At 42.8% G+C, this 16102-nt stretch overlaps 1 protein-coding gene across 6 annotated transcripts in view; it reads right to left on the bottom strand.

Annotated features, from left to right (window-relative positions):
* Window positions 1–16102, bottom strand: part of LOC148886124 (sialate:O-sulfotransferase 1-like) — a 100115-nt gene that overhangs the window by 48398 nt on the left and 35615 nt on the right. For 5 of the 6 annotated variants that reach the window (XR_016117852.1, XM_089017058.1, XM_089017053.1 and 2 more), the window contains 2 exons: window positions 14907–15021; window positions 13726–13910 (listed from right to left, as the gene is read on the bottom strand). The exons of the other annotated variant lie outside the window; for it this stretch is intronic. Coding sequence is in view for 4 of the 5 variants with exons in the window: in XM_089017058.1 (XP_088873184.1) it covers window positions 13726–13910; window positions 14907–15021 (300 nt within the window). In the remaining variant the exon portion in view is untranslated. The remainder of the gene's footprint in view (window positions 1–13725; window positions 13911–14906; window positions 15022–16102) is intronic. 6 annotated transcript variants of the gene reach the window in all.

The following is a 16102-nucleotide window of genomic DNA, read 5'->3' as shown; positions in this document are numbered from 1 at the left end:
TAGCTAGCTTGCTAGATAGCTAGCCAGCCAGCCAGATAGCTATTGTACAGTATTACAGAAAAGACAAAGAAAATAGACTTAGCACAATATTTCTTAATAATGTCTACATAAACAAATGTCAAAAGACCGTCTCTGTGTTGTCACAAATGCAAGCTGGTGGTCGTGGACCCCAAAAATGCAGACAGGAGGGAGGAGTGAGGTGTACTGAAGGAATTATATTTTAAACAAAGAGAACAAATAAATCCAGAGCTCAGACATGCCAAAAGCAAAACAAATCCAAAATGACAAACAATAACTGTGGTTGACGCGAAAAACTAACAGTGACCGGAACATGTTTGAGAACAGGAGCGAAACATGAACGAGAGCATGGACAAAACATGAGCTACAGTGGAGACAGACACGAGTGAAACGTGACAGGAGCAAACAAACAAAAAATGAACCAATCGTTAATGGTCGTGCTGGGAGTGCTTTTGACTGCCACTGATTACAATGACCAACACCAGTGCTACTGCAGGCGAGGCCCGACCGAGCAACTCGTTGGTCGCAAACCGAAATGTGACACGTGTTAAGTCCAGTTGTGGACATGCAGATCGTATTTGAATGTGATTTATTTTGTTACCAATTGTTCAATGAATACACAGTGCACTTGCAACTGTTTCTATTCTTGACCACCTCTGGCACTTTACAATGCTTTCTAGCGTGTGTTGGTGGGATATAACGATTAGAATAAAAAGAATCAAGTTATGGTAGCCTGGTGATCGAATTGACCTGACAGTGCAGAGGTACAACGTTAGATTCCAGCTTTGGCACGACTGTGTGTTTTCTCCGGGTGCCATGGTTTTGTCTCACATAACAAAAACATGCATGATAGGCTGAATGGACACTAGGCTAAATTGTCCTTAGGTGTGAGTTTAAGTGCAGATGGTTGTTCATCTGTGTGTGCCCTGCGATTGGCTGGCAACCATTTCAGGGTGTTCCTGGCCTTCTGCCTGAAGACAGCTAGGATCAGCACCAGAAGGCACTGCAACCCTTGTGAGGGTTAAACAGAGCAGAAATGGATGGATCGATGGATGGATGCTCAGATTAGCTTGTATCTATGTGCTGTTGTGTAAACCAGTTCTGCTTTACTGGAGGCACATTATATTTTATTTTATTTTTAAATGATCCAAAAATTTAGACAGAGACTTAAACCATGTTTGGACTAAATCTTCACATTAGTCATGGTTTACATGGATTTGTATGAAACCAAATGACAAAACGGTATGAGACGTGGAGATCGATGTAAATACTGTATCATGTAATGTGATTCATCAGGGAGTGCATTCATCTATTTAGCACATGATCCGTTATTTTTTCACACTTATTCAGGCAACAGCTTGGTAAATTAAGGAATTTAAAAAAGTTTTGCTGTCAAAGAAATGTTCCATCAGAACAATTACATAAATGACGACTTTGCTTTGCAAATATTGCATGGAATATTTGCAATGGAATGGAAGTCATTTTTTAAATGGATAAAGATAGAGTAGATATTTGAGCTTTAAATCAGGTGTGCTTTGTAGTCTGGAAATGTTGTTATTTCAAATAAAGGGTCAGCTTCAAAATGTGTGAGGCCAAAAAGAAGGCAACAAAAATTATACAAAAAAAAACTTAAGTGAGCAGAATCACGTTCAAAGATTTTGGCATCAACATACAGCTAAGTTGTTACCAGAGGTAAATAACAATTGTTTTTACATTTTGTGTTTCAAACATCAACAAGTATGAAACATGAACAAATTATACATGATTATATGTATGAAGTGGCGGTCAAGTAGTCGAGTGGATAGCACACCAGCTTCACAGTGCAGAGGCCGCGAGTTTAGCTGGTGTATATAATCTACAGTCACTGTACATTATAAACACTGTACTACAGAGTTTATTTTGTTTTATTTTTGTCAAAACGCAGTGCGTATGTGAGGCACACAGTTCTCCCGCCTCATGGCACACGAAAAGGTTGGCTGTGTGGATGTCCAGCAAGAATCAGAATCAGAATCAGAATCAGAATCAGAAACCGCCTTTTCTGCTTTTCCTGCCTTTTGTTCTCAATTTATGACAATGTCTGGACTCAAATGGGATATTGCGACTTAAAAAATTACAACGGAGCCTCATCAAACACGCGCGGTCGACCACGCACATCCAAAGTCAAATCGCGCTAAAAACATTCGGGATGTCCAGGATCGACTTGGCGTTGGATGAACAGCGAAGACTCAACATCAGCATCCACAATGCTAAGGTAAAGGAGAACCTGGAAATTTTAAAAGATCTCATCAATGCCACCTGCTTCCTTGCCAAACAACAGCTGGCATTTCGTGGAAATGATGAAAGTAAAGGCTCTGCTAATCGTGGCAACTATGTTGAACTTTTACATGCTTTCGCTGAGAAAGATGACAGGTGGGCGAGACATTTGGAGACATCCACTGTATTTTCTGGCCTGTGAAACAGAATACAGAACGATTTCATTGAAGCAGTTGGTGATGTCATTAGAAATGACATTAAAAAGGAGATCGGTGCAGCCCCATTTGTTGCTGTAGAAGTAGATGAGATTGTCATTCTCAGCACTGCAAAGACTGAAAACATCCAGTCGCAACAGGACTGGTCAAGGATGACTTTCTTCACTGGCAATGATCTCCATTGAGACAGAGAGACTTTTAAAACTGAAGAAAGATAAGGAAGTCTTCTCTGCATGGACTTCATTTACAAGTAAAGGTAACACGATAATAACATTTTTTTATTTATTTTTTTCGATGCTACAGTTTGTATATATAAAGAATGCTGACATGACATTTTAAACAAAACATGTTAACTGTTGCCAATCAAATCAGAATCAGAATCAGAAACAGAATCATCTGTATTGCCAAGTATGTAGGACACACAAGGAATTTGTTTCCGGTAGAACACGCTGCACTAGTATCGTTGTCAAAAAAACTGCTAAGTGGCACTATACAGTTCCATTTTGGCTACTGTTGAAAGAGTTCAAAGAGTTAATGGCTTGGGGGAAGAAGCTGTTTAAATGTCTGCTGGATTTGGTGCGCATGGATCGGTAGCGCCTGCCTGAGGGGAGTAGCTGGAAAAGGTGGTGGGCAGGGTGCGGAGGGTCCAGTAGGATTTTCCGCGCCCTAGTTTGGATTCTTGCAGTGTGCAAGTCCTCGAGAGTGGGTAGGGCGGTGCCAATGATTTTTTCCGCCGTCCTAACTGTCCGTTGAAGTCGGATTTTGTCCATTTTTGTGGCGGCCCCGAACCAAACGGTGATGGAAGAACACAGGATGGATTCGATGACAGCCGTGTAGAAATGTTGCAGCACCTCCTGTGGCAGGCCATGCTTCTTTAGCAGCCTCAGGAAGTACATTCTCTGTTGGGCCTTTTTCAGGATAGAGTTGGTGTTGACCTCCCACTTCATGTCCTGGGAGACTGTGATTCCCAGGAACTTGAAGGTCTCAACGGTTGACACCAGGCAGTTGGATAGTGTGAGGGGTAGCTGTGGTGATGGATGTTTCCTGAAGTCCACGAACATCTCAACTGTCTTCAGCGTGTTCAGCTCCAGGTTGTGACGGCTGCACCAGAGCTCCAGCTGCTCCACTTGTTGTCGGTACGCAGACTCGTCGCCGTCTTTGATGAGACCGATGACCGTGGTATCGTCTGCGAACTTTATGAATTTGACAGCTGGGTGCGTTGAGGTGCAGTCGTTCGTGTAGAGAGAGAAGAGCAATGGAGAGAGGACGCATCCCTGCGGGGCTCCAGTGCTCGTGGTTCGTGTTGTGGATGATATATTTCCCAGTCTGACCTGTTGTGTCCGTCCTGTCAGGAAGCTGAGGGTCCACTGGCAGATCGTGGGGGACACACCAAGCTGGAGAAGTTTGGGGATGAGGAGTTCTGGGATGATGGTATTGAACGCAGAGCTGTAGTCCACAAACAGGATCCTTGCGTAGGTTCCTGTGTTGTCAAGGTGGTCGAGGATGTGGTGCAGTCCGATGTTGACTGCATCCTCCACAGACCTGTTTGCCCGGTAGGCAAACTGAAGAGGATCTAGCAGAGGTCCGGTGATGTTCTTTAGGTGGTTCAGCACGAGGCGTTCAAAGGACTTCATGACCACAGACGTCAGAGCGACAGATCTATAGTCGTTCAATCCCGAGGGTGCTGGTTTCTTTGGAACTGGGACGATAGTAGACTGTTTGAAGCAGGATGGGACTTCACACTGCTCCAGGGATCTGTTGAAGATTTGTGTGAAGACCGGAGCCAGCTGGTCAGCGCAGACTCTCAGACAGGAGGGGGACACTCTGTCAGGTCCTGCAGCTTTCTTGATCTTTTGCTGCTTGAAGAGCCGTCTAACGTCCAGTTCGTGGATCTGTAGGGCAGAGGGCGGAGATACGGTAGTTTCTGGTAATGGTGGGCAGACCGGGGAAATGGTGGTGTCTTTTTCAAATCGGCAAAAGTATGTATTTAACTCATCAGCCATACCATTGTTGTACACTGCTTGGGGGGAAGGTAAACGATAATTTGTTATTGCTTTCAGGCCATTCCACACCGATGCAGAGTCGTTAGCAGAGAACTGTTTGTTAAGCCTCTCCGCATAACTTTTCTTTGCGATGTTAATTTCCTTCGTCAGCCTGTTTCGGGCGAGTTTGTAAACTGCTCGATCGCCGCTTTTAAATGCGGATTCTTTCTCTTTCCTAAGCTGCCTGAGTTTGGGAGTGAACCATGGCTTGTTGTTGTTGAATGAGCGGAAGGACTTTGTTGGTACACACATGTCCTCACAGAAACTGATGTATGATGTTACAGTGTCTGTGTATTCATCCAATGTGCCCGTTGAAGTTTCAAAGACGCTTCAATCAGTGCAGTCTAAGCATTCTTGTAGCGATAACTTTGCTTCATCTGTCCATGTTAGATGGACAGATGAACACATGTCAGACATCTTCTGGCTGTTAAGAAAGTTACATCGTATCTTCATTTTGTGTAATGCTGTAATACTGAGCTGATCTGGCAACCCAGCGGCATCACGTGACTTGACCGCGTGGAGCTGGCAGACTTCACACAATACAGCGGAGTCACACATAAAAGGGGAGATGCTGAGGTCTCTTTGATAGACATCAAAGGACAAAGACATCAAGCAACGCTGAAAGACGCTTTATACATTCCTTCATACCCCCAAGACATTTTGTCTGTAAAGAAAGCAACCACCAACGGGGCAACAGTAATATTTAAAGAAGGTAAAAATTCACTGATTACGAAAGGTAGGACAAAATATGGTATACATGTGTATGGAAAGTTGTACTATTTACATACTGAGAAAAAAAACACAGATAAATGAAACAGATGAAAACACATATTATGGCATGAGATTAAGGCCTAAGACTAGAGGTCTTTCAGAAGCCTAATAAGAGCGTCCAAGAGTCATGTATACAAGACAGGGATGCACGCGAAAGTGCAGTCACAAAGATTAGACCAAATGAACATAAACTTAAAGAGTTTGATGTTTCTCTTTATTTGTAAGTAGGTTCGCTGTCAGATCTCCCAGGCAGGTGACGCGCAGAGCTTGATTGTGGCGTGGAGTTGAGCAAGTCGTGCCGGGATGTCCGTCCGACGCCCGGCGTTAGCCGGGCGTGCTTGTGCGGTTCTTTGCAAGTCTCTTTGAGGCTGTGAGTCCGAGATGAGTCTGATTCTCTCTGTCCCACGACAGCTGCTTTTATACCATTTTCAAGCGTGTAGAGGGAAAAAAATCCTCCTGGCTAGCTCGCCAATAAAGAGTTTGATGTTTCTCTTTATTTGTAAGTAGGTTCGTTGTCAGATCTCCCAGGCAGGTGACGCACAGAGCTTGTTCGTGGGTGAGACGCACATCAAGGAGATCAAGGAATTGAAGGACATTAAAGCCGCGGTGCGCACCGGTGACGCCACAGGGCTCCCCTCCTGGATCCGAAGTCGGTGAAAGCGATGAAGGAAAAAGAAATAACAGCGACACGGAGAGGCCAGGCACGATGACGAGGCCAGGCACGATGACGAGGCCAGGCACGATGACGGTCGATCACCGGGCATGACAGGCATCGGTGGGGAGGTTGCCGAGGAAGTTTCGGTGGTGCCTGAAGTCGTTGTACGGGAGCACGCGCGCTCTACGACTGGCAGTTGGAGTCGATCAATGGAAACTTTCCTCGCGGCCGTCGAGTCGATTCTGGAAGGTCTTCTTACCGCGGAGTCGTTCACCTGGGGTCGGTCGAGTCAGGGAATCGATGAGAGAGTGTGAGGATGAAGGAGTGTGGGGTTGGTCATGCTGCCGGGCACGGACAGGCCGGTCATCGGCGACGGTGGCGTTGATTGCGATGCCATGGCGCTCTGCAGGACGCTGAGGAAGAACGCTGACGTCGGCGGCCGAGTCGGCCATGAAGCGTCTTCCCGAAGTCCGATCGTGGACATAAGCGATGTCCGACGATGTCCGATCGTGGACATATACGATGTCCGATCGTGGACATAAGCGATGTCCGACGATGTCCGATCGTGGAACATATACGATGCAGCTAGTTGCAGAGTCGCCAGGCAAATTGGCCGATGTTGGCCATCAGGGTGCGGCAGGTTTCACGGTGGGGTCGGGGCGCCCACGGGTGGTGGCGGCCCATCGGGAGCTCGGCTCGAGGGGTCTTGCTGTGAAGATTCTGGGATCACGGGTGGCTGGGGAATCTGGTTCTTTCCATTTGGAGAGTTGATTGGGCTGAGGAGGAGGGGAAAAAAATCCTCCTGGCTAGCTCGCCAATAAAGAGTTTGATGTTTCTCTTTATTTGTAAGTAGATTCGTTGTCAGATCTCCCAGGCAGGTGACGCGCAGAGCTTGATCGTGGAGTTGAGAAGTCGTGCCGTGATGTCCGTCCGACGCCCGGCGTGAGCCGGGCTGTGCGGGTCTTTCCAAGTCTCTTAGAGGCTGTGAGTCCGAGATGAGTCTGATTCTCTTTGTCCCACGACAGCTGCTTTTATACCATTTTCAAGCGTGTGATATGCGTCAGGGTGAGACGCACATCAAGGAGATCAAGGAATTGAAGGACATTAAAGCTGCGGTGCGCACCGGTGACGCCACAAACTCACATGACAAAGTGACACAAATGATGAACCTGAAAATAGAAGGTATCCTACTAGGGAAAGAAAGAAACCTTGTCACTTTGACGATTTTGTGATTGAGTATAACGATGGGGCACATACCACAGTAGACTACTGTTATAGAGCTGTGTGTGGTGTTCCGCAAACATATGCAGAGGCAATGAGATCAAATTATTCTCAAGAATGGGCAAAAGCCATGGATGAGGAAATTCAGTCATTACATGACAACACATTTACTGCAACAACCCTACCAGCGGGCAAGAAAACAGTGGGGGGTAAATGGGTATATGCTATCAAACATGATGTAGATGTCAGAGACAAATACAAAGCACGATTTGTAGCAAAGGGCAAGAGCCAGGTGGAAAACAGACTATGGAGAGACGTTTTCACCAACAGCCAATCAAACAGATATAAGAGTGGTGCTTCAAAAAGCAGCTCTGGACAATGGAGAAAAGGATGATGGTCTAGTTTACAAACTAGAAAAATCACTTTACGGTTTAAAACAATCTGGCCGAAACGGGAACAAGGACTTACATGATTATTTAACCGATAATGAGTATAAGCAAAACCCAGGTGATTATTGTATGTATGCCAAAGAGTCAAGAAGTGACAAGGTAATCAAAATCATATGGGACGGTGATTTCATTATTGATGACTACCAATACGCAAAAACAATTGTGTTTATACCCAACGTTTTTGGAAGCGGAAATGTGTAAGACAGAGGTCACATTGTTCTATGTATCTTGGTTTACATTACAGCAAACTGAGTATAAGTGGGGGTGTTAAGAAAGTTACATTGTATCCTCATTTTGTGTAATGCTGTAATACTGAGCTGATCTGGCAACCCAGCCACTACGCGGCATCACGTGACTTGACAGTGATAAAAGCCAGTTTATGTTTTTCACTTCTCGTACGACGATGAGCGCAGCGGCTGCTCTCTGTGCTCTGGCAAATAAATATCCTACTTGTATGATCTAAACAAGAGGACCATCTCGACTCTTTATTCTCCCAAATGCTTCGCGAATACGCTGAAGATCTCAACAATATATAATAGGGTTGAAGCCTATCCTAGCCATCTTGGGGCAGAATGCAGGGGTTTACCCTGGAGTGATTAAATGGGATTAGCTTTTAAAACAAATTATTCTGACATAGAAGCTTTATACTAGACGTAGAGTAAATTATATTATTTGAAACTGAAACAGCACCATTCTCAAAACAACTGCACCCACCAATTTCTTTCTTCAAAATCATTAAACTACTGTATTTAGAATCCATTCTTTTTTAAAATAAAGCTTACTGATTGTACTTTAGTTTGTGGTTGTACTTAACTAAACGGCACTTCCACCCAATGGAAAAGAAAACTTGCATTCGGACATTCCATCCCCCCCGTTTTCTCATACTTTATGACTGATTTCAACAAGGGCCGTGATAAACAATTCATTAATGAGGCAAACGTTCGTGTTTTTAAACTGAGAATGCCATTCAAATGCGACACAGGCTGGCCGCAGCAAAATTCTAACTCAAAATCTTTTAACTTGGAGGTCGATGTAAGATTTGATTTGGTGCGTCGTAAAGATGATAAAGTTGAACTGAACTCTTGTCTACATAGGCACACGCATGATACGCGAAATCATTGAGATCATGTAAACATTCGCACAAATTTCAACGGCTGGTGATGGGAGAGTGCTGAATACAACCGGGTGGGAATCGATGTGAATTATTTCCTGAGCGGAGAAAAACACTCAAGGCTTGTTTGTATGAACTCTCAATGGGCATGGAGGTCGGATAAAAAGAGATGGAACATATTTTTCAAGGATTTAAAGATGGCCCGAGGACACAAGTGGATTGAGAGGCAGAGGCTGAACTGATGTTGAATTGCTTTTTCAGCAACATTACGTTGACATACTTTGTGAAGGCTCACTTGAGAGCGCATCGAGATCGAAACATTCCTCATCAGATGAAAAAGCATACTTGTGCATCAAGCAGGCCGACTGTGTGGCAGTGTTTTTTCTCAAACCCAATCTGTTAAGTAGCATGTGGAGATCTCATCTCAATAGACTCAATTTAGATAAAAGACACTGAAAATATAGACGATTTAGTTGTTAGCACGTCTCAGAGTGCAAAAATGTTCAACTCTCGAATGCAGCCTTCTTCTCTCTCAGATCTTCTCTCCCTGATGTTTTCTCTTAGTACAGTACAGTATATTGACTTTGCACCACATTTCAAAAACATACAAATAAGATTAAAATCGCACACTCCAATTGTGAGTGTGAATTATTTTTTTGGACCGCATTGTATGTCTGCCACCTCTCGCCTCGAGCTAACTGGTATCGACGACAGGTGAACACCTGCAGTCTTGAAGTGGACGGAAAACAAATGGGTGCGATGGATGTTACAATAATTGTATGATTTTATTTTTAATCATTTATCCATCCATTCTCTCATTCGCTTACCACCATGAGGGTCTGGATCCTTTCCAAGCTATCTTCAGGCAGTAGGCGGTATATACCCTGAACCAGTTCCGAGCCAATCACAGGTCACACAGAAACATCCAACCATGGGAAAATTTAGAGTGTTCCATTAACCTGCCATGCATGTTTGTGAAATGTGGGAGGAAACCGGAGGACCTGGACAAAAACCCACGCAGGCGTGGGGAGAATAGCAAACTCCACACAGGGAGGAATCAAACCCTGCGAACACGCTAACCACTACAGCAGACATGGGCAAACTACGGCCCGCGGGCCACATACCCGTTAGGCTTTTTAATCCGGCTCGCCAAATTTGCCTAAATTATAGTAAAAACATTGTCGGAAACTCATGACAAAAAGTTAGCGGACAACAGGGCAGATAACTGAAAAGTTGTCTGCCCCATTTTTCACAACTTGAAGCACAATGAGACAATAATCACATTAAAAAAAATGTCACAAAGTATAAAGGTTTTTTTTAATCAAGAATGTACCTACTACAAATGCTACCTTGCTTAATTTACGATAAATGTGCATGGCTGTAGATTTTGCTGCAGTAGTCGATTGTCATTGTGGTGCACAATGCAACGTTTGCATTGCTTCCTACGAGCCACTAAGCCCCTTTCATAAGTCTCACGTACACTTTACAGTCACAGTTTAATGTAAATTTACGTTTTGTAGCGTCACATATGTTGTTAGCTTCTTTTGAATCTTTCTTCTGGGCTGAGGTTCTGTGCATCTATTTTGGAAAATGACATGCAATTGCACGACTTTATAACGCTTGCAAAAGTCCGGAAGAAAGAAGCAGGCTTCTGACTGGCTGCCGTGCCGAGTATGCAAATTTCAACTGCAGGTAGCCGATGTCTGTGTGCTCGGCGACGGTACACGTGTATTGTTTGCGCGTGAAGGAGAGTTTGTTGAGCGCGCAGTCAGGACAAACCATCTATGATTTGGCAGAATTTAACACAAGTAGGTATTATTGAGCTTGAATATTTCGTTGTGTAATAATATGTTTTGAATGTTGAAAGTGATTCCATTTTTCAATAAATGTTCATTTCTTTAACTTTGCCCCTTCAATGAAAACTTATTAAAAACAGCCGCAATCTTGATAAATCACAGTGCATGTGTTATTTTAATCTATTTCCATTTCCTCCTCCAAGTATCTGCGAAATAGTATGTAAACGCCATATTCCTTGAGACAAATTTATTAACTGATCAGGGATATTTTTCACATTTGAAAGACAGTTAATAAATTGGGTTGTAGTGTTCTTACTGTGCTATGAGGTTTGTACACACTACATTTAAAGGACAACCGGCACCATTTTTTTGTGTTTCCCACTGACATCAGAAAAACGTTTTATAGCATCTAAAATACCCAAATCAGACAGGCTGATATTTTTAGTTAAATGAAAAACACAAATAAAAATGACTTCAAAATGAATCTGGAAATGGCCAGTTTCAGAAGGTCCCACCCCCTTGTTCGTGACGTCACGCCAAGACGTCTTGCCTTGTTCGAGAATCAAAACAATGGCTTCAGATTCGGAGAAGATGTTTTCTTGTTACTCATCCAGTTATGAATATGATTCAAATAGTTCTGAAGAGGAAAGCATAAATGTTTGCAATTGATTCAAGGAGTCCTCCCATATCAATTCGAGCCATCAATGACAGCAATGTAGCACCCAGAAAATGCAGAAGATGGCGCCCAAGCTCCGTTGGAAATGGGCTGATTTGTCCGCTGGGAATTTGTGTCAGCGAATATCAAATAGTTGTCTTGGTGCAACACACAACGATTCACCATGGCGTTATTTATGTGTTTTCCTTCTAATTTTTCCATCAACACAGATCAACACGAAGTTTTCAGACAACAAAGTACCCAAAATGCATTGTGTGTCGCTTTCTCGGTCAGGGGCGGTCCAAACGTGACGTCACATGGGGATCGTCATCAACTCGAAAACAAGACTTCATGAATATTCAGCGCAAGTCTTAAAACGTAAACTATAGCTATATGCTGTGGAATCTTTGCAAAATACGCTCAGTCGAAATCATTTGAAGTGATTTTATAAATTATGGACATAACTTGTCCGGGGCGTCGGTTGTCCTTTAATGCTTTAGGTTTAGTATTTCCGGCCCAAACACTCCCTCCAAATGCTCCTGGCCCAGCCCCTCTGTCAAATTTTAGAACCCAATGCGGCCCGCGAGTCAAAAAGTTTGCCCACCCCTGCACTAGAGCTACCAGGCTGTCACTTTATCTCTATATTTGACAATTTACTCGTTAACCCTTTCGTGCACCCTGGGACCTGATAACAAGAAGTGTTAATGGAGATGGCATGGCTAAAACAGTAAACAATTTGTCTTGTACATGCATCGCATGACATCAGCGTTGCTTGGGATATGTTTGATTTATCAGATTATTTCCTTTGTATCAAACATTCACAACAATTGAAACTCATGTGCACATCATTGTCCAATTTAGAGTGTTAAGTGCATTAGGTCTTACAGCTGGCATAACATTTTCCACCATCACATATGTATGATACTGCAATGCCATGTGAATAGAAAAAAAACCCTTTATCGACTGGTTCATACGTCCCCCTAATACTGCGCTGTGGAGGGTTTGCATGTTCTGCCGTGCCTGCGTGGATTTTTTTCCAGGTAGTAGAGTTTCCTCCCACATTCTAAAACCATATATGGCAGGTTAATTGAACACTAAAAATTTCCCAAGGTATGAATGTGAACGCTTATGGTTTTATGTCTGCCTATGTGTGACCTCTGATTGGCTAGCAAGCGGTTCAGGGTGTACCTTGCCTACTGTTCGAAAATAGCTCCGCCACCCTTGGGAGGATAAAGTGGATTAGAAAATGGATGGGTGGATATAATTTGTGTTTTGTGTTGTACACAGAAAGTTAAGAATAAAAACATGTTGCTGAGTCAGGAATAGGTTAGAGTCACAAATTGTTTCCCATTTATATAAGTTATATATATGTCTGTGTAAGCTCTCAGTCATACAGGAGTGGTCCATCGATGAAAAGGTTTCATCAGCTTCAAGTTATATAATATATTTTTAATGTTGATTTGCCTTTTTTTTCTTGCAGCTCATACACATTATTTTTTGGTTTTGTCCAACTCGTTAACATTTTCTGGATTTAAAATGAGTGCCATTTACAGTATACCTCGGCTTACGAACGCTTTAGCTCACTAACTTTTTGCGTCACAAACATTAAATTTGCGAGCATATAGTCTTGGCTAACGCACTAGTTTTCGGCGGACGAACCAAACCACACGGTCGAACAGGGCCATGGTGGCTGGCGGACTAGTTTTCCACACCCACTTTCTTTGGTTTGTTATCGAGTGGGGTACTTTTGCTATTATGGGACCGAAAAAGTCCCCACCACAGGCTAGTGTTAAGCCGAAGAGGACACCAAAGAAAATTACGGTTGAGCAGAAGAAGGAGATCATCGAAAACACGAACGAGGTGTGCGTTTGTGTGACTTAGCGTCTCAGTACAAATATGCTAAGTCCACCATTGCTACGTGTGGCTAAGGGCGTTTCTGTGTTGTATAAGCAACGGTCTCAGACAATAGAAGAGGTTGAAAAACATCTGTTGATTTGGATTAACAAAAAGCAGCTAGCAAGGGACAGTATGAGTGAGGGTATTATCGCAGCGAAAGCACGGCAACGTCACTCAGATATCATCAAGGGGCAACTCCATCACCAACCATCACAAAGGTAAATAAAAAGCCTTTATTATAAAGTACAGTTTATTTCTTTAATTACAATCTAATAGCACATTTATTATACATAAAATAAGGTATATTTTATGTAGTTTTAAGGCTTATTTAGTAGAAGATTATGTTTTATGGCGACCTGGGAACGGATTATTCTAATTATTAATTGTTTCTTTTTGGAAATAAATGTTCGGCAGACGAACTTTTCACCTTACAGTTTTTGGGAACCAATTAAGTGTGTGAGCTGAGGTATCACTGTATATGTAAATTTTCGCAATGGATGGCGAGGTTCCACTCTTCTTTAATTTCCACTTTTTTATTGTTTTCTCCCAACCCAAGGTTAATTGCACTTTATTTTCCCATGTGATCATCGTGTGCAAAAAAATCAAGAAACTTTTCGTTTTTACTCTGTAACACTTTACTCACATTTTCGGTGACCGGGCATCAGCTCCTGCACCTTGTAAATAGAGAGACGTCCCACGCCGCCACAAGCAGAAGCCCTCTCACCGCGGCATGCCAGACTACAATCCTCCTCAGCAACCTGAGGGCTATTGATTCTGTTCCCACAGTGACATTCGGCACCATACTCCAATCCTGCAAACTGATACCCACTAACAGCACACACCGACAAAAAAAAGATTAAAAAAAAAACAGTAATTATCTTGAGTTATCACCCAAAGTAGTCATTCGATTGATTACCTTCAGGCAATGCACATTGCACAGGACATTTGTGATCATTTCAATACATCCCTTGTGTCAAATCGCCTCTCATGTAATCTATAGTACATGATGTGATCATTATACCATATCCTCCTTTACTCATCTACCATATTTGTTTTTTGAGCTATCACACCTGTAATCTGTAGGCAGCTGCAGCTCCTTCTCACCAATTCCATTGTTATCCTCTGTTCTTAGGCAAAGACATAGACCTCATCAAACCTGACTTTTACATACTTATGTTTAACGCTTCCTCATAAATTGCCTTGACTTTTTAGTTTTTGCCAGTCGCAGTAATTGGCCCAGTTGGATAACGAGCAGGATTTCAGTTGGTGTATATCAGGAGCCAAGGGGCTATGTGGAGGAGGTTTGTCAGATTGTTTGAGCTGTGAGTGGCAAATGGGCATTCATCTTAGGTGTTAAAGTCTAAAACAGAATAATTCCTTTCTTGATTTTGCTTTGAAGAAATCCACCTGCCTCTTCATGTTTTTTTTCATGCTCTCATCCAAAATTTCATGAAGTGTAGCTGTAGCTGTAGCCAGTGATGTTGTCGAATTAACCCCTCAAATACACCAATGTACACTCATCCACACATGCACGCACACACACACGCACACACACACACACACACACACACACACACACACACACACACACACACACACACACACACACACACACACACACACACACACACACACACACACATCCGACCTTATATTTGCTTCTTTCACCCTGCCTCATCTTTTACTGTCATCGAGCCACCTGGTGCTGCACTGGCTCAACACAAAGGAGGCTTTCATGAAGGAGACTGAGAGCTGGAGCATTTACTCAAACAGCAAGGCTTCTGTGGTTTCCCTCCAATTCAGGCTCCATGAAAAAAGCATCACCTTTCTGAGCAGGTGTCTTGACACAGTGAGCTGGTCATTTTCCGCAGGTCATAAAGCATAATTCCTCCAAGGGCTCTCTCGCTGGTGTTGTGCAGGAAGCAACCAATGTAGGTCCCTATATGGATCAAAATTTTTTTTATAGTAATTGGATGGCTGCAGTCACCATAATATCAAGTACACGTTGAAAAACGTATATTTTTTTCCCCTTAGATAGTGTATGACTACAAATAGAGTCCAGTGATCCCTCAGTGTATGAACGCTATAGCTCACGAACATTTTGCTTTATGAACATTAAATTCGTGAGAATATAATCTTGGCAGACAAACAAGTTTTCGGCAGACAAAACCAAACCACACACACCACACTCGCGGACTAGTTTTCGTCACCCTCTTTCTTTGAGTGCAGATGTGGTTTGTTATTGAGTGGCATACTTTTGCTATTATGGGATCGAAAAAGACCCCACCACAGGCTAGTGTTAAGCCGAAGAGGACACAAAAAAATTACGGTCGAGCAGAAGAAGGAGATCAACGAAAAACACGAACAAGGTGTGCATTTGTGTGACTTTCTGATGTTGAAATTAGGATTCCTTTAGCAAAATAATGAGCGTCCCAGTACCAGAACCAGTACGCTAAGTCGACCATTGCTACGTGTGGCTAAGGGTGTTTGACAATAGAAGAGGTTAAAAAACTTTTGGAAAACTGATTTGGATTAATGAAAAGCAGCTAGCAGGAAACATTGTGAGTGAGGGTATTATCGCTGAGAAAGCACAGTAATTTCATTCGGATATCATCAAGAGGCAACTACATCAATGACCATCACGAAGGTAAATAAAACAACTTTATTGTAAAGTACAGTTTATTTCTTTAATTAAAATACAATAGCACATTTATTATACATAAAAAGGTATTTTTTGTGTAGTTTTAAGGCTTATTTAGTAGAAAATTATGTTTTATGAATTTATGGGGACCTGGGACGGATTATTTTCATTTTTAATTGTTTCTTATGGGAAAAATAAATGTTCGGCAGATGGACTTTTCGCCTTACACACACTTTCTGGGAACCAATTAAGTTTGTGAGCTGAGGTATCGCTGTACTTTTATTCAAAATGAGTGTCACTGTATATATTGAAGCACGTGTGTCAACAATTCCTGCTTGGCAATGGCTTCACAGTAAATGTTACCTTGCTTAGTTAAAGA

Source organism: Hippocampus bargibanti, linkage group LG16 (assembly GCF_051943395.1).
Source record: "Hippocampus bargibanti isolate YZ-2025 linkage group LG16, ASM5194339v1, whole genome shotgun sequence".
In the NCBI taxonomy this organism is placed as follows: Eukaryota; Metazoa; Chordata; class Actinopteri; order Syngnathiformes; family Syngnathidae; genus Hippocampus; species Hippocampus bargibanti.
The sequence above is the reverse complement of the archived record's forward strand: the minus strand, read 5'-3'. Positions and strand labels throughout refer to the sequence as shown.